General features: G+C 43.1%; 1 protein-coding gene across 3 annotated transcripts in view; it reads left to right on the top strand.

The window, feature by feature from the left end:
- CNTLN (centlein) overlaps positions 1-17488 on the top strand; it is a 175818-nt gene that overhangs the window by 7198 nt on the left and 151132 nt on the right. For all 3 annotated transcript variants that reach the window (XR_014163921.1, XM_081893798.1, XM_081893797.1), the window contains exon 2: positions 9385-9473. Coding sequence is in view for 2 of the 3 variants with exons in the window: in XM_081893798.1 (XP_081749924.1) it covers positions 9385-9473 (89 nt within the window). In the remaining variant the exon portion in view is untranslated. The remainder of the gene's footprint in view (positions 1-9384; positions 9474-17488) is intronic.

The following is a 17488-nucleotide window of genomic DNA, read 5'->3' as shown; positions in this document are numbered from 1 at the left end:
CCGAGGGAGCCGGTGTACAGCTTCCGGGTCATGTGGCCAGCATGACCAAGCATCACACGGAAACGCCATTTACCTTCCCGCCGGAGCGGTACCTAATTATCTACTTGAACTTTGACGTGCTTTCGAACTGCTAGGTTGGCAGGAGCAGGGACCGAGCAACGGGAGCTCACCCCATCGCGGGGATTCGAACCGCCGACCTTCTGATCGGCAAGTCCTAGGCTCTGTGGTTTAACCCATGGTGCCACCCACGTCTCGACTTGACAATAATCCACTGTTAATTCACAACAGAAGTAAAAGCATCCCACAAGCTTCTTTTGGGCCACTTTTGAGAATAGGATGCTTTCTGGATTAAATGGGCCTATGACCTGATCCAGCAGGGCACTCCTCATGTTCTGGTGTCCTTGCTGCTGTGCCAAAGGCGGAGAGGAGATGGGGAAGTTGAATGTATGTGAGCCTTGTGCAGATAAACTACAACCTATGGCTTAGTGTTTTGTCTAAACCAAATCAAAACACAGGACACTTACCACTTACACAGCGGTTAGGTTCTGGGCCCCCACGCACATAAGTGAAATTGCGTAGAGTTGGGAGCACCCCCTAAACATGTTTTAAATGCCCTCTCTGCCACACTTTCTTCAATCCATATCAAAAATACTGTATCCAAAAATATGTGCAACTAGAATTGGAGCTCTGGGGCCGGCAGGAGGGTGGAAGATGCGGGGGAAAGCAGTTGCTGTTGCTGCTGCTGCACTACCCTGCACATCATCTGTTAGGCAGGGAGGCTGAGCAGCGTAAACAAGCTCCCCTGTGCCTCTGGTCTCTTTGGGGCTTCATCCGCCCTCACCAACGTTCTCTTTGGGCTCCAGGGAGGGTCTTCTCATGAGCTACGAGGACTCTCCAGCTCTCTCACCATTTCCAGGTTTGAAGTATTTCCTGATGCCGTGCATATACACGGTCACAAGTGAGTAGAATGTGCATCAATGGGAGGGTGGCTGCATAAGAATAGCCCGTGGCCCACCCAGTCCAGCAGCAAGTTCTCATGGTGTTCAACCAGGTGCCCACAGGAGGTCTGTAAGCAGGGCCTGAGCTCAACAGCATACTCCCCTTGCTTGATTTCCAGCCACTAGTATTCAGAAGTATAGGCATCATGGTCAGTAGTTATGGATAGCCTTATTCTCCACAAACTATCCCAAGCCTTGTTGAATATAGCTTCTACTCCCTCGCTCGTCTATTTTTCTAACAAAAACCAGTCTGAAAGATGTACATATTTGCTTGTGGGCCTGAGCATTTACTTGAAGCTTCATAGACTATAGCAGTGTTTCCCAACCTTTTTTGGCCAAAGGCACACTTGTTTCATGAAAAAAATCTCGAGGCACACCACCATTAGAAAATGTTTAAAAAATTAACTCTGTGCCTATATTGACTATATATAAAGTAACTCTCTTTAATAGGAATCAAATAAACACAAAGAAAGTATTTTATAATTACTTTATTATGAAATAGTAAGTAAACAGAAATATGAAAAATTATAAAATACTTTATTCAGTGCGCAACCTGGGCCTGTTTGGCTGAACACAAAGCTGATATTCTGGCTGGAATCGAAGAAAGACACACACGTAGCTCTTCGTCAACAGCTCTCAGTCTCTCTCTGTATTTAGTTTTTATAGCAAATGAAGGAAGAGTAAGCAGGCTGGGGTGGGTTAAGTAAGGGCTGAAAGTGCCTAGATGAAGTGGGGGAAGCTAGAGAGGAGGTACATTCTGACGTTTGAGGATAGACTAGGTTCTTTATGTGAATGATAGGTGAGTTATTTGACAGATCGAACTGAGAGCAAGGTGTGGCTTGTGTAGCTGGGGTGGACATGAATGTTTGGGGTGCAAACCCCAGGCCGGCCAGGTCCAAGGGGGGGCAGGGAGAGACGGGCCTGCCTGCCCCTGCCTGCGCTGTGGTGTGTTTTGCCCCGACGGACGGACGGACCGACCTGCCAGCTGTCTCCGCAGTAGCAGCGCGGACTGGAGCTCCGTCATTCTCCCCGCCGGTGCCCGGGGAGGGGAGTGTGGGGCGGCTGCTGTGGAAGCGACGGCGTGCTCCTCCTCCTCCTCCTGCCGGGCTAGAGCCAGCCGGCTAGCGCTCGCCCCTCCTTGCTCGAGCCGACCCCGCCGCCGGGGGCCTTCCCGTCCTCTCAGCGGCGCCGCCTCGCGTCCCTCGTCCGGGGTTGGGAGGGGGCTGGGGGGGAGGAAGGGGGCGAGGGGGAGCAGCCGCCGCCGCTCCTGAGGAGATTCTGAGGCGGTGGCGGGCGACACGTGGCGGAAGAGGAGGGGTCCCGCCAGCCCCGCGTTTCTCTCTCTCTCTCCCTCACGGAAACCTTCCCCTCAGCTTCTGCCGCTTTTTCTCTTCTTTCCCTCTTCCTTTTTTTTTTTTTAAAATGAAAAATCTTTCCTTTCTCTCTTTTCCAGCCCCCCTCCCCTGTTCACGGAATTTCACTGCACTCGGGCGCCGCGGCGCGCAGGCGCACTGCTTGCTCCTCTTTCCGCGCAGGCACCTTCTCTCGCTCTTTCGCCTCCTTTTCTTTCTCTCTCGATGGTCCGCCTACAAAGGAGCGAGGGAGGCGCCCGCCATGTTTGGATTTGCATCCAGCAGGAGATGCCGCCGCCGCCGCCCCGCCTCTCGCCGCCCGACTCACCCGCCTCCCTCCCACGGCACACCAGGCAACGTCTCGCGGCACACTAGTGTGCCGCGGAACACCGGTTGGGAAACACTGGACTATAGAATGGAAGATTTACATGAACTGAAATGTGCTTCTAAGCTCTTTCACAGGTGGCCTGTTTCAATTGTTTTGTGTATTTTTTCAAATGTTCATCAGTTTCTTTCACTCTGTGAGGCAAGTGAGAAGCAAGAGGAGTCAAGCTGTGTTGAGCAAACCTTGCAGCTATGTTGCAGGGGCAATGTGTTTGCCAAATTCCTGGCTAGCTCTCCTGAAGTAAATACTTGAAAGTGTTCTTTATTCTGCAGCATTTGAAAGTGCTTTTTCAAGATCAAGTCCTAAGAGCTCTGTTTGTTTAGTAATCCAGTCAAGCATAGTAGTAGTGCTGTCTTAATTAACATGCTGCGTTTGAATCTTGGATCTAAGAGATTTGCAGCAATATGAACTGGCTGTAATAATATTATTTTTAAAATATTGCTTTAGATGAGCTGTCTTGGACTATTTTTTTTTTTTTAAAAGAAAAGGTGGGTTATAAATTGTTAAAATAAATCAATAAGTTAAGTGACACTGAGATGGTCCCTTAGCCTGGTCCTCACTTTTTTCTGGGATCAGGTCAGGAAAAAGGGCAAAAAAATACAGCCTGATTCAGTTGGCCAGTCCGGATACCAGGACTTTGCAAGTTTTCCATCTTCCCTTGGAGATTTGTTCTGTGCAGCCAAGAATTCCCTGCCTGTTTGCAGTGAATCTTAAAGTGGCTGGATTTCCAGGAGAGTGCAATGTTAGAAACTCAGATATACAAGATAGTTGCCAAATGGCTCCTTAAACCAGGGCTGCAGTTGCAAAAATGGAATGCCTAGTTGCCAGTTTGGGGTCAGATGGCTCGCAAGTCATATTTTTCAGTACAACTTTTTGGTTCCTGAAACTCGTTCTGATTGTGCAGATAAAATATAACCGATAGAATTCTACAGGATGTGCTGCTCGTGTGTGAAAACAGTCAAGATCTAATGATCTCCAGGCATGCACCTCCAGACAGGGTTCGAAATTAGCAGGGTGCCAGGCACATTTTGACCTAAAGATTCTCCATTTGCGTGCACGTAAAAAAGTGGGTGCCATTTTCTGCGCCTGGCGGACACTTGGGTATTCCTGAAATGTATCTGCTTTGAAGCCTCAAAGTATATGTTAAGGAGTTTAACAACAAAGAGTGTTTTGAAAACTGAAGTATGGTACCAATATTTTTATTGCAAACACCAAATTAAACATTTATTAACAATTTTGGTTAAAATGTGGTATCAACAATGTGTCACTTAGGTGAATTGTATATTAATTCATGCTAATCAAAATAATAAATGGAAAGTGTGGCAACCCCCCCCCCCCCAAATGGTGACTAGACAGTCTGTTTTGGTGCCCACAACCCAGGTCCCAGAAGCCATTTGTCTCCTAGCTTTTCTATCCCAGTTTCTAACATTTCCACCAGATGGTAGAAATGTCAGGTCCCATCCTGGCACCCGGGCATCTTGGTTGCAATTGGCCGATATCCAGGTGCAAAATGTGCCTGGCGCCTGCTGAATTTTAAACGCTGGGAGAGTGCTATTGCACTCATGCCCCACATGAGGCATCTGGGTGGTAGTACTGTGAGTACTAGACTAGATAGGCATTTGGTCTGATCCAGCTGTTCTGTTTTTATGGAGTTCTGGGCTTGGCTCATGTGCCTTGGGTGGATTCCAGCTGGTATCCTTATGCTCATGGAAGGATTTGGATACAGCAGACACCTCCACTAACACAAGATGAAGGAAGGCATTTTCTGCCATTCCCCCTGCAGCCCCACCACTGTCTTCCATCCTATTCTGGTGTGTCAGTCAACCTTCAGGGGGTTCCAGGTGTCACGGTCCAGTTCACGGGCGATCGAAGTCCCGGCTCGGGATGTCAGGACCGGGGGCAAGATGGCGGGGTTGGAGCAGAAACAGGAGTCCGGAAGCCAGGAGTCAGGAAGCCAAGAGTCTGAGGGTCAGAGAGCTGGGAGTCAAGAAGCCAAGGAGCAAGGAGTCATGAAGGCAAGGGTCAGAGGAGCAAGGAGTCAAGGTACCAAACACAGCAAGGCAGGAAATGTGCTGTGGCAAAGAGCTGAAGGGAAATGCTGACCTTATATCCCTTCCCAGCTCTTGCCACCAGGTGCTGTGAGTAACCAATCGGCCTCACCTGTGCAGCCGTGCCTTGCCTCTTCATAACAGACTTAGGAAGGCCACAGGCCTGGTCACAGGGCCTGGCTCCTGCACACACACACCTGACACCAGGGAGTGTTAGCAGAGCTGCTGTGGAGGAAGGCTAGGACAGAAATGGAATAAAACAATGAATAACTTGCTGGATGAAAATACCTTCTGTGAGCCTGAGGACACCAGTTGGATTTCATTCCTGCGTATCTTGGAATATCATTGACTGCAACTTGGTCAGGAATTTTAGTTTATTTGGGTATGTCTTGGGCTATGTGCCTGGGACTAACGCTGACTCTGGGACAGAGTGTTGCCTGCATGCCCCTGAAAGAGACTGCTCTTGTTGAAGGTCTCCATGCTGCTCCTGGGAGGCTTTGCTGCTTAGGTTTCTTGCTTAGCAGCTGCAAATTAAAAAAAAATGAAGGGACCTGGATGCTTTGAGCTTAGGAAAACAAGAGGCCTGGAGGGAGCTCATGGCTGAGTGTTTGTGTGTAAGGGTTGCCTCCCGAGATCTTTGGCATCCTCAGTAGAATAAGTGTGGGCATGATATTAATGTAAATAATACTTTCTGCTTCTGAAGTGTCTCTATGTGAATAGAGGTATCAGTATTCTGCTTCTGGCTCAATTAGCACACCGGGAAACCGGATTGATGAGAGAGTATCAGAACAGTTCACATTTTTCTTGTAGGAAAACAGTAGTAGTGTGTGTATGTGTGTTCAGGAATAATGGAAATTGATAGAATAGTGTGCTTCTGAGCTGCATTTAATTTTAGAATGCTTTTCACCATAGCCATGACTCTGTGTGCTTTTCACTTGGTCTAGATCAGTAGCTCCAAAACTTTGAGCCAGGCGGAGGGATTTTTGTGCTGCTGGAAGTAAGTGAATAAATAGCAGCCAACTTCACCAAGGTGAGAACCTGCAGTCCCTCCAGGGGAACCTTCAAAGGGTTGGTGGGGCAAGAGGCAAAAGTGAATCAGTTGATGTGACTCTTTGTACTGTAGGCTACATTCCAGGTGAAACTAAGAGATTTTCTCACACGTTTCCATTTCTTCATTCAGATAGGCAAGATGGATGGGTCAGTCAGCCAGTCAAGTTTATTTCTTATAGCCAAAGGCTGCTGCAATGTATACAGTGAGGATGGATCAGTCTGTTTCACTTATACACCACTTTTCTACAATGAGCTGTGTCCAAAGCGGCTTACAGCAGACATTCAAAACATAAAAATAGAGAACATTTGATGTACAAAAGTACAAAATACAGAACATGCCAGGAAATTCAAAATAACAAAAACCAATAACAATTGCACTGTACTGAATGGAAGCAGGGGCTTTCCAGAGATTGAATATTTGATCACCATTGAATTATGCATGTAAAAGGAAAACAGCAAGTTTTGCCTTCTTTACAAGAGAACTTCATAATACAGGGACACATTCCAGCCAGGTAGAAGGATTCAAGGAGGGAGGTGTTGTGATTTGTGGCCTGTGGAGAAAGCTCATGGTATGTCAATTGAGCCACGAGCTGGAGAGAAAGGGTTCGAAGGCTGCATTTGCCCGCAGACCCAAGATTTCCCATCTCTGTTCTGGCCCCGCTCCTTACAGTGGCTAATTTTGCCACATCTCAGTTTTCCCCGAGAGAGGGAAAAATACCTGAAGTTTTTCCTTCCTGTCTCGTAACAATGGAACTTGGTACCACCCAATGAAGCTAAATGTTGGAAGATTTGGGACAGGCAAAAGAAAGTACTTTTTCACACAGTTCATAGCTAAACTAGGGAATTTGCTCCTGTGAGAAGTAGGAGCCTATTGTGCACAAACCTCTTGTATTTATGCTTCTTGCTTCAGCCAGATTGTTGGTGACCTCCCATTGGAAGTCCAACTCCTTCCCAAGAGAAGTGGCTAGCACAAGTATGGGACATTGCACTGCCTGAATATTTGACACACAAACGGAGAGTCCATAACGGTTCATTAAAGCAGTTATTTTTTATTCAACATGGTATAAGCCTTTTGGTTACACTTATTACTTTTACAGTATTTTGTATGTGTTTATCTATATCTATCTATATCTATCTATATCTATCTATCTATCTATCTATCTATCTATCTATCTATCTATCTATCTATCATCTCTATCATCTATCTATCTATATCTATCTATCTATGTATTAAAAAACAGCAGTGATGGCCACTGACTTGGGTGGCTTTAAAAGAAGATTAGACACATTCATGGAGGATGAGGTTGCTAGCCATGGTGCTTGTGTTCTGCCTCCACTGCCAGAGGCTGGGCAGCACAAGTAGGGAGAGAGCTGCTGCACTTACGTGCTGCTTGTAAGGTCTCTGGGCATCAGGTTGACCACTGCAAGACAGGATGCTGGACTAGATGGGCCTTTGGCCTTATAGCAGGCCTCTTCTCACGTCCTCCTTTGGTGTGATTGGACACAGTAGAATTACCTGTTCTTGCAAGAGGCCCACTCAGTATAGGGACCACCACAGAAACATGTTTTTGGTGCATGCATGTGTGTAGTTCTCTGAAGGCGAGTCATTCCGGTGCTGACACTCAAAATCTTTTCAACTGAAAGAGTACAGTGTTCCAGTTTTAATTTACGAGAAGAATTTGTGTCGGCTATCTGAAGTGTGGAAAATGTGTGTCTAGGGTGAGCATCTCCTGAAATGTTTTCAAGGCCAGGGCTCAAATGCTGAGGGCTGAATAGTCCTACAGTACTAAACTGAAGTCTTAAATAAATGTTGATGTTTTTACCTTTTCATAGCGTATGGGCTTTTCGTGGGGCGGGAGGGAAGGTATATGTCTGAATATTGCATGTAGGGATCTGCTCTGTTCCTATTATGACACGACCGTATTCAATAGTAGCAGGGATCAGAGGCTGGGTTGTTCTGCATTTCCATATGTCTGCTAACATGACGATGATGAGGTATAATTATTTTCACTCTTGACTGAAGCACAATCCCATTGTCTCTCTCTTTCATAACTGTCACTTTTCCAGTGCGAGGCCTGACCTGCAATCATTGCAGATGCTTTGCTGCACTGGGAAGAGCATCTCACTTTCAATATAGTTCCCAAAGCACTCTAAATATTTATGTTTTATACATCTCTCTTTCCAGCCTGCACACACATTCCCAAAGTGAGCAGCTTCTCTTTCTGACACACAGTGGTAGTGTGGGTAATTTTATTTTTAATGAGGAAATTTGAGGGAACCTCCGAATGACATCTGTGTTCTGTCCTGCACAGATAAGTTCTCAGCTGCTCAAGGTACACCTCAGCTGACCTCTCTGTGCCGTTAACATACGCAGAGTAGACAGAACAGTCCTTGGGTACATTGAAGATTGATATATCCCAGGCATTGACAGCTGTAGAGCTGGGCTGCTGTGCCAATTTCAGACGGGAGGTTTTGTCTTGCTTCAGAAAAAAATTAGTTGGCTCTCAAAACCGTTTAGAGAGCCATCTTACCAAGAGGCTAATTGTGCAAGGAATTTTATAAAAAGCCTTTACGATGTTTTATTCTGAACAATTGCCAGCTAATATCACTACTTTTATTAGTCCAAATGCTTCTTATAAAATTAAGAATATTTAATAGCAAACATTTTGGGTATTTTCAGTTAGAACGTAGTTCAGATATTCAAATTTTTCATGCCCTCTATACATATGAAGAAGAGGAAGAAGAATTTGGATTTGATATCCCACTTTATCACTACCCTAAGGAATCTCAAAGTGGCTAACAATGTCCTTCCCTTCCTCCCCCACAACAAACACTCTGTGAGGTGAGTGAGGCTGAGAGACTCCAGAGAAGTGTGACTAGCCCAAGGTTACCCAGCAGCTGCATGTGGAGGAGCAGGGAATTGAACCCGGTTCACCAGATTACAAGTCCACTGCTCTTAACCACTACACTACACTGGCTGGATGTGCCCTGTTGCTTGCCTTTCTGAGTTCCTAGCCATTAGAACTTAGAATTCTTAGGATGTCTGTGATTCTAGGAAATGATATTTATTGTTGGGGATGGAGTAAGCTGAAATGCTGGGCAGGCAAAGTATGGTGGCCCACCACAAAAGCAGACAGACCTTTAGCCTTTGTATTTAAGAGGGAATTTCAGCAGGTGTAGCTTTTCTACATCTGGCTACCTTGTAAGTCTTGTAAATGCCTCTTTTTAAAAAATAAAAATAAAAAAGACTCTTAGGAGATAGACTGGTTAAAAGAAGTGGGATGGGTTCAGCAAATGATGTAGGGAACTGAAATGATGGGGATGAAGAAACTGGAGTAGGGCAGGGGGAGATCGGACAAATCCTTGATTAGAAATGTTCCCATAGGAATCAGTGGAAACCATGGACTTGATATGTGAATGCTCACACAATGAATTATTTCCAGGAACACATTGTGTTTGGTAACCAGGACCTGCATGTAGTAGAGGTTTTGTATGGCTTATAATGTAGTGTCAACATGTTTCACGCTTTCATTTTATGTTTGTATTATTAGGCTGATAAAGAATTTGTGTGGTCTTTATGGAAACGTCTTCAGGTCGCAAACCCAGATCTGACACAAGCAGTCAGTATGGTTGTCGAAAGGTGAGTATGGGTGATTTTTCTCTTTGTGTTGTTTTCTCTTTTAATTATAGTCATGTTCAAGTGTTCGCCTGAACATGCAATGCTTAAGAGTGAGGACAGGGTGCACATGCAAGCGGCAACCAAAACATCCTCGTGTTCATTCATCCTCATGCACATTAACATTGACCTTCCCATGTAGGCTTTTGCGTAGATTTGCTTGAATAGTGGTAAAAACTCTGCACAGTTTGAGACATTGATAAAGCACAGTCCCCCATTGGATGGAGAGTTATAGTCCCGTTTAAATGCTTCAGACTTTTCGTGCTCAACACAGGAAGGTCTGGGCTCATGCACGCAGGGATGCTGTGTCTGACTGCCCTTTATTTTAGATATTGCATGTTCAGGCCTGAACATATCATTCCTTTCTCAGATATGAGAAAGGGTTTGCCCTAGGTAGCTGGCCATACAGAGAGGGCAGAAATGATGTCGTACAATACAGTTGAATAACTCCGTTCTCCATGTATTCAGGAGATCAGTGCTGACTTATTGAAGGTGACAGGCCTAGTTATATTTAGGGCTGCCATTTGGTTAAAGGAATCTTAGTCCATAAATTTCATGAGTGTTAGTTGATTGATTAATTAAATTGAATTTGCATATGATCAACAATACGTCTAAAGACAGAAATCAGTTGTGGGGTGAAGGTAAGATGATGCATGTATCTCTCACAGCAGGCATCATTCTACTATCTCATCTTAGAAGAAGCACTCCTATTGTGTAAGCGAAGGGTGAATACTTTTTGATGACACTTGCCATTTGCAGTGTGTGTGTATGTGTGTGTGTGTGTGTGTGTGTGTGTATCTATCATCTATATCTATCTATCTATCTATCTATCTATCTATCTATCTATCTATCTATCTATCTATCTATCTATCTATCTTCTGCCTGATTAATTTTTCAGTTGATCAGAAGGTTTTGACCTGATTTATCCTAGCCTATCAGCCAGATAAATGTTGTAGCCATAGCATTCATCTCTTGATACTTTGTTTTAGATACGTTATAAAAATTTTAAAGTGACAAAAGTTGGTTTTAAAACGTTGTTGTTGTTGTTATTATTATTATTGAACCATAGAACTCTAGAGCTGAAATGAATCCCAAGTGTCATCTAGTATGATTTTAGTAATTATATATAGAGGGAGAGATTTAATTCTGTTAATAGAAGAATAGACTTTATTTGCGTAGCCGACAGACCATAGCATTAAAGGACAAACACCAACAAAAATACATTACGAATATAATGTTAATTCTGTTAATAATTGTTTTTCCCATCAGGGAACATGGCAGGATATAAATAAATACCACTACTACCACCACCATCATTAAAATGACTTAAGAATGCCACTTTCTGAGATGTTGGAATACTTGCTTGTTAAATATACGGACCTTAATTGTTGAAAACATATAGTCCTTTTTTTTCCTGAGTGAAGAAATAATATGAGAACCAATAAGGTATGAAGAAATAATATGAGAACCAATAAGGTATAGTTGTAAAGTGTGGGACTAGGACTAGGGAAATCTGAGATCAAAATCCCACTGAACTATGAATCTTATGGGGTGAATTTGGGCCAGACATTGGCCTGCTTCACACATCATGCTAAACCAAACCATAGCTTAATTCAAATGTATGGGCTCTGAGAGAAGAGGTTATGGCTGCTTTGCTCATCCCTGGTCTCTCTTCTGCTGCACTACACTGAGCTGAACCACGGTTTGGTTTGCACATTGTCTGAACCAGCATACTGTACTGGTTTAGCTCCCTCTAACGGTCATGAACCTTGTCACTTTTGTTTTCAATTTTGTTCCTAATGATCTCTAGCACCAAATTAGCCCTTTTCACAGTTGCTGCACCTTGGGTAACTGAACTATTTTCTATGACCCTATGATCTCATTGTGCTTGTTCAGACCCCATTATTTAATGTACACATGAAATTAGGAATTTTTTTTGGCCCTATATTAATGTTTCCATACCTGAGATGGTCACCACCAAAAAAAAGGCCTGTCTTTTTTAGGCATTCTTTATTTAGTCTAATTGTTTTTATTTAACCAATTAATATTTCAGTAGACTTATTTGCAACACTTTTAAATATCCATTTTTATGAGACTATGATAATTAAGCTGTGCAGTTGAAAAATCTTTTGGGGAATTATACCTTTGTACTGGTTTGATGTGGAAATATTTTGCAACTGAAGAAAGTAACTTTTTCCTTTTCAGAATTCTTTCATGTTCCCAAATAGGGATTGAACTGCCCTAAAAATTTCAAAATGAAACTGGAACCTCATTGTCTGTAGCGTTGATTCCTGAGATACACAAAATAGATTTCACTTTTCAGCATTCGTTGCAGTTCTTATCTGGTGACTGTAACAACATTCTCTGTTTTAATATTCAGGTACAAACAAAAAATATCTTTACTGTGCAAATGAGAAAAGCCTTTGGGATATGTTAAAGCCTCCAGGTATTTTCAAACAAGCCATTGTAAAAGTATATCCATGTTAGTGTACTTTCCAACTACTTTAAATACTATTGATCTCTGAATTATGTAAAAAAAAAAAAGGTATGCTATTTCTAGTTCATATGCCTTTTGAAACTTTTTTTTGATAAAATTAAGCACAAATAAACACTTAATCAGTAATTTTGAATACCTGTGTTTATCAGGTAAAAACCTGGAAATGCTTCTGTTGCTCTGTAAATGTTTCTAGAAGGAGAAAGCCAACTGTATGGAGTTTTGAAATTAACTTTTAAGCTATTTTGAGTACCTTTTATCAATGTTTTCCCACAAACTCAGCATATTTTAATAAGTGAGAAAGTGGACAGGATAATTGAAGCAGTCCATCTGACCCTATGTTCCCCTGGTACCTGCCCTTCCTGGGCTGGTTAAAGATAGCTAGAGCAGGGTGCCCAGGGTGTTGTGAACATGCCGTTGTGTGATGGGGAGGTGCCAGCTGCCCTTATAGAGGTGGTGGTGTGACCCACCTGGAACCAATGGTTGTAAGAACAGAAGAAGAGCCTGCTGGATCAGGGCAGTGGTCCATCTTGTCCAGCATCCTTTTCTCACAGTGGCTACCCAGATGCCAGTGCGAAAGCACAAGAGCAGGCATAGGCAAACTCTGGCCCTCCAGATGTTTGGGACTACAATCCCCATCATCCCTAGCTAACAGGACCAGTGGTCAGGGATGATGGGAATTGTAGTCCCAAACATCTGGAGGGCCAGAGTTTGCCTATGCCTGCACAAGGTAAAGGGTAAAGGGATCCCTGACCATTAGGTCCAGTCGTGACCGACTAGGGTTGCGACGCTCATCTCGCTTTATTGGCCGAGGGAGCCGGCATACAGCTTCCGGGTCATGTGGCCAGCATGACTAAGCCGCTTCTGGCGAACCAGAGCAGCGCACGGAAACACCGTTTACCTTCCCACTGGAGTGGTACCTATTGATCTACTTGCACTTTGACATGCTTTCGAACTGCTAGGTTGGCAGGAGCAGGGACCGAGCAACGGGAGCTCACCCCGTCGCAGGGATTCGAACCGCCAACCTTCTGATCGGCAAGCCCTAGGCTCTGTGGTTTAATCCACAGCGCCACCTGCATCCCTAACACATGCCTGCACAAGAGCATAGTGCAAAAGGTGGTGACGGAGCGACTTCAAGTGTTCCTGTATGACCCTGATTATCTAGATTCATTTCAGTCTGGGTTTAGGCTTGGTTTGGGGAGTAAACGAGCTTCCATTGCCTGGATGGAATGAGCTGCATTGGGAGAAAGCCAATGGGAATGCAACCGTGTTACTGTTACTCAGTCTCTCAGCAGCTTCTGGATTGGCTGTGTAGGAGGTGTGTAGAAACACTGTACTGCAGTCATCCCATTCCTACTTGCACAGTTGAGTGTAGAGAATAGGATTGGGGGAAGGAGTGCTTGTTGACCCATGGCAACTGTGCTATGGGGTTCCGCAGGGCATTCACTCCAATGCTATTTAACAGCTACATGGAGACACTGGGAGCTGTCACTAGACATTTTGGAGCACACAGCCATGGTTACACTGGTGACCTGCAACTCTACTTCAAATGCAGTGCTGGTCTGAATGCGTATGAATCCTGGGAAGATGGAGGCTGTGTGGTTAGGTGGTTTCTGTGGCCGGATGATATGCCAGGTGCCTATAAGCAATAGTTTTTGACTTGTGTGACAAATCTCCAATCAGAAGCAGATGGAAAGCATGACCCACATATATAGTTTTTGCTAGCAGACCCTGGTCCTACTAGGACTTGGGGTGGGGGTTCTGCTTCCTTTTCATAGAATCTTTGTAGAATGGTAAGGGAGCCTGGGGGCCATCTAGTCTAGTCAAAGCAGGAATCTCAACTAAAGCAGCTGTGATGGATCGCAATCTAACCTCTGCTTTAGAATCTCCAAGGAAGCAGAGGCGACCACCTTCCAAGGGAGTCTGTTCCCCTGTCAAACAACTCTTGCCATCAGAAAATTCTTCCTGATGTTTGTGAAAACAAACAACCCTGACTTTTTAAGATAATATTTTTGTTTCCTGTTAATTATGTTGCTTTGAATGTATACTTTGTATTGTATTTCTTTTGTATGTGGTTTTTCTGGATTGTTTTATTTGATGTTTTAACGTAGGTTGTAGACCACCTGGAGATTTTCTTTTTTAAAAATAGAAAGCGGTATAGAAATAAATTAAAGAAGAAAAAAATTACTTTGAAGACAAGGCCAGAGAATTACCCTGAAAACTTGCACATAAGTTACCACAGTGACAAAGAGTGCAAGGGTCAATGATGTCTGATAAGTTTCCAAACCTTCTATAAAATGACATTGGTCCTGTTGGGAGTGGCCATTTTAATGTCGTATATGAAAAAGGACCTAATAATGAACTTCTGCTGTTTCATAACAGCTGGAGGAGACATGTCTTCCTCTGGCTTGCACATGGATCATTCACTTGGGTGAGCAAATGCCTTAAATCGGAATATTCCCAAGTAACAAATTTCTTTATTCTGGATCAGAATAGAGATTTTGCCATGCAAGGCCAACTCCCCTCTAAAAAAACAAAAACTAAAAAAACTCTTGGGAGCAGAGCAATAATTTAATGAATTTAACTACATATTTTTAAGCCAAATACTAGAGCAAATATTCTTAAAGTTGTGCAGTGACATTGTGCAGTGCTTTGGCTATTCATATCTTGGTTCCCCCCACCCTGCTTTTTAAAAAGTTCCTTTATCCAGACAGCTTGCAGAGATTGCCCTGTGCATCTAATGTGCTTCTGTTTATTAAAGAAATGTGTGAAGCTTTACTCTGTTTCAGTTATAAGTTATAAAATAAATTTTTGTTCCTTCACTTACATATGGGTAAAGATCTAAGCAACCGGAATCTGTTTTAAAACTACTTGGTCTGTTGGGTTTCCAGTCTGTTACGGAATAATGCCAATCTTGTAACTACATGTTTAAATTCATGAGCAGGGCATTTATGTTGGTTTCAAGTGTCAGCTTCCTCTAGGGATTGTGGATTATGTCCTGCATGGACTACAACAGTTGGGCTCAGACTGGTGAAGGTGGAATAAACCATAATATTTTTTCCCCGTTGAGTTGAGGCTGTGTGTTACATTGTCTGTACAGCCTTCTTCAGTGTTCTATTTATAGGGGAAATATAACACCATGGCAGGATTTAAATATCAAGTGATTTATATCTGATCTTCTGGTGGCAATATCAAATGAACTTGTTTGCATTAAATCATTTAGCAATGCTCATTGATTATACTGCCAATAGACAGAGTAATTCAATCAATGCAACTTTGTCATTTATCAGCTTCCTTCCTCAGTTAATCAAGGCATACAGAGCACCGTCATAGACCGCTTAGCATATGGGCACTCATTTAAACTATAAGATTATGCTATAGATGTAGATTGGAGTAAAACAAAATGTAAATGCCTGGTCTTTCTCACTCTAAAATCTTTAATGTAAGCTGATTAATATTTTCTTAAGTGAACATATAGCAGCAAAGGTTTTAAAACAAGGATTTTGTTTTTAGCCAGGTCACGCAATCGCTGACTGGCACGCAGAAAATAATAGTGGGGTGTCGAGGTGTATAACCTTTGCCTCTAAGGTCAAATAATTGTGATTGTCCACAACTGATGAAAGTTTAATACCCTGTTTCATTAAAAATTCTCAGAACATTGAACATAAGTCAACATTCCATGGAGAAGAAAGTATTACGCAGCTTGCATGTGTGCATATCTGCATATCGGAGCACAAAATATTGACATGATAATTGCAGTCAAGCCTGAGTGAACAGTGGCCTATGGGAATTCAGCTGGTGTTGTACCAACTGGATGGCTGCTCAGGACACAGTTTGAAATGCAAGGTGCAAGTTAGCACTTTATTCAGCACAGGCAGGCATCATTTAAAAATCCTTGGGGGAAACCCTGGTGATGTGCAGATGTTAGACCAGTCTGTTCTGAAGTGCTGATATTTTGAGCACTATAAGAAACTTGTGCATTTTATATGATAAGATGCTTTCAAAATTAAGAAAGAAATATGATACTTAAAGTGTTCAGCTTAGTACTTTAAGCCACAACCTCCACAAATGTACAGGAATGCATAAAGAGTCATCTGTGTTCATAGCTATAAAAATCATGATTGATTTTAGTCATTCAGTTTACAAGTACAAGACAATTTCTTTCCTTGAATCAAGCTTCTCTAGTAGACAAAGCAATATGTAGTGAAATAATGCACAGAGCAAAGACATAATCAGTTAAGCAGTTACTTAATTTTAAATTAAGCGATGTTAGAAAAATGTAATTTATATTGATCATATGTTCTTTAAATGTTTTCATTATAAAAATAATTGATATGGAGACTCAGATATTTTAATACTTTGCAAATCAGGCTTTCTAGGTTGTTAAATAAAACAAAAACTGCATGTAAAATTTGGTTTGGCAGTCTCACATTTTCCATTTTTCACACATCTTAGCATGTATTGAGGTTTAGATGCAACCCGATACTTGAGATCTCCTGGCTGAGGGAGCCCCACTATGCTGGCAGAGTCACTGAAGTGGGGTGGAATTATGGATGGAGAGAACACAACCAGTTTCACTGTCTCCCCCACCCTTCCTGTTCAGGAAGCGCTGAAGGCTTTCTTCCAAAGCCCTGTGTCCAGAGAAATGTTGACCCTCCCAGCCTTCATTTCCTGTGGGAGAGAATGAAATATATTGTCACTTCTGCAAGGTAAACTGCACCAGGAGGCACTATCAGCAAGATCCTGCCGTAGCGTAAACTGCTTTTGAAATCCTGGGGAAGTTTCTTGTGTCTGTTTGTGGACGGTGGTGGGAGAAGGATAGTCAAAGCAACACATATGTGTATATGTGAGCTCTGGTATCCTTAAATGGTCTCACAAGTCTCACCTGCACAACCTCCATTCATTTTAATAGCAAGGTTTCCTAGTAACACAGGGTTTTGAGTAGACTCAATGAAATGAATGGGAAGTGCCTTGAACAGTCCAAAGCAGTTGAGGTTGTCAAAGTGGGTTTGTTTGTACATGTGAAAAAAGCAACGAGCAACTAAATAAACTGTGATCTGCACAAAAGGTAAAGCCTTGTTTGGTGTAAGGTTGTTTCCTGTATTCCTAGAGTGGCTCGCATAGGGCCCAGTCCATCACCCATCTAGGCATTGCTCAAGACCACACTCACTTTGCCTAAGCCAAATTGTCTCCCATGCCTTCAGACTCCTTTCTTCAGCATCCTCCTTTGACAAACCCAAACACTGTGTTGGGATTTCAAAATGCAGCTTTTCAGTTCAGAGGAGGCTTCTGGAGAGAAATTACAAACAAACCCTTCTACACTTGTTGGCGCCTCGTTGGGTTGTAGCCACTGTCTTTTATCACTTACACTTTTGCTACAGTAATATGAAATAGCATAGCTTTTGACTTCTCTGTGTTTCACTTTATGTTATGAACAAGTTTAATTGATTTCCACCACAGATCTCTATTTGTCCTCCTGCCCATA

The sequence above is a fragment of the Podarcis melisellensis genome, assembly GCF_964234715.1.
Source record: "Podarcis melisellensis genome assembly, chromosome: 17".
Taxonomy (NCBI): domain Eukaryota; kingdom Metazoa; phylum Chordata; class Lepidosauria; order Squamata; family Lacertidae; genus Podarcis; species Podarcis melisellensis.
The sequence above is the reverse complement of the archived record's forward strand: the minus strand, read 5'-3'. Positions and strand labels throughout refer to the sequence as shown.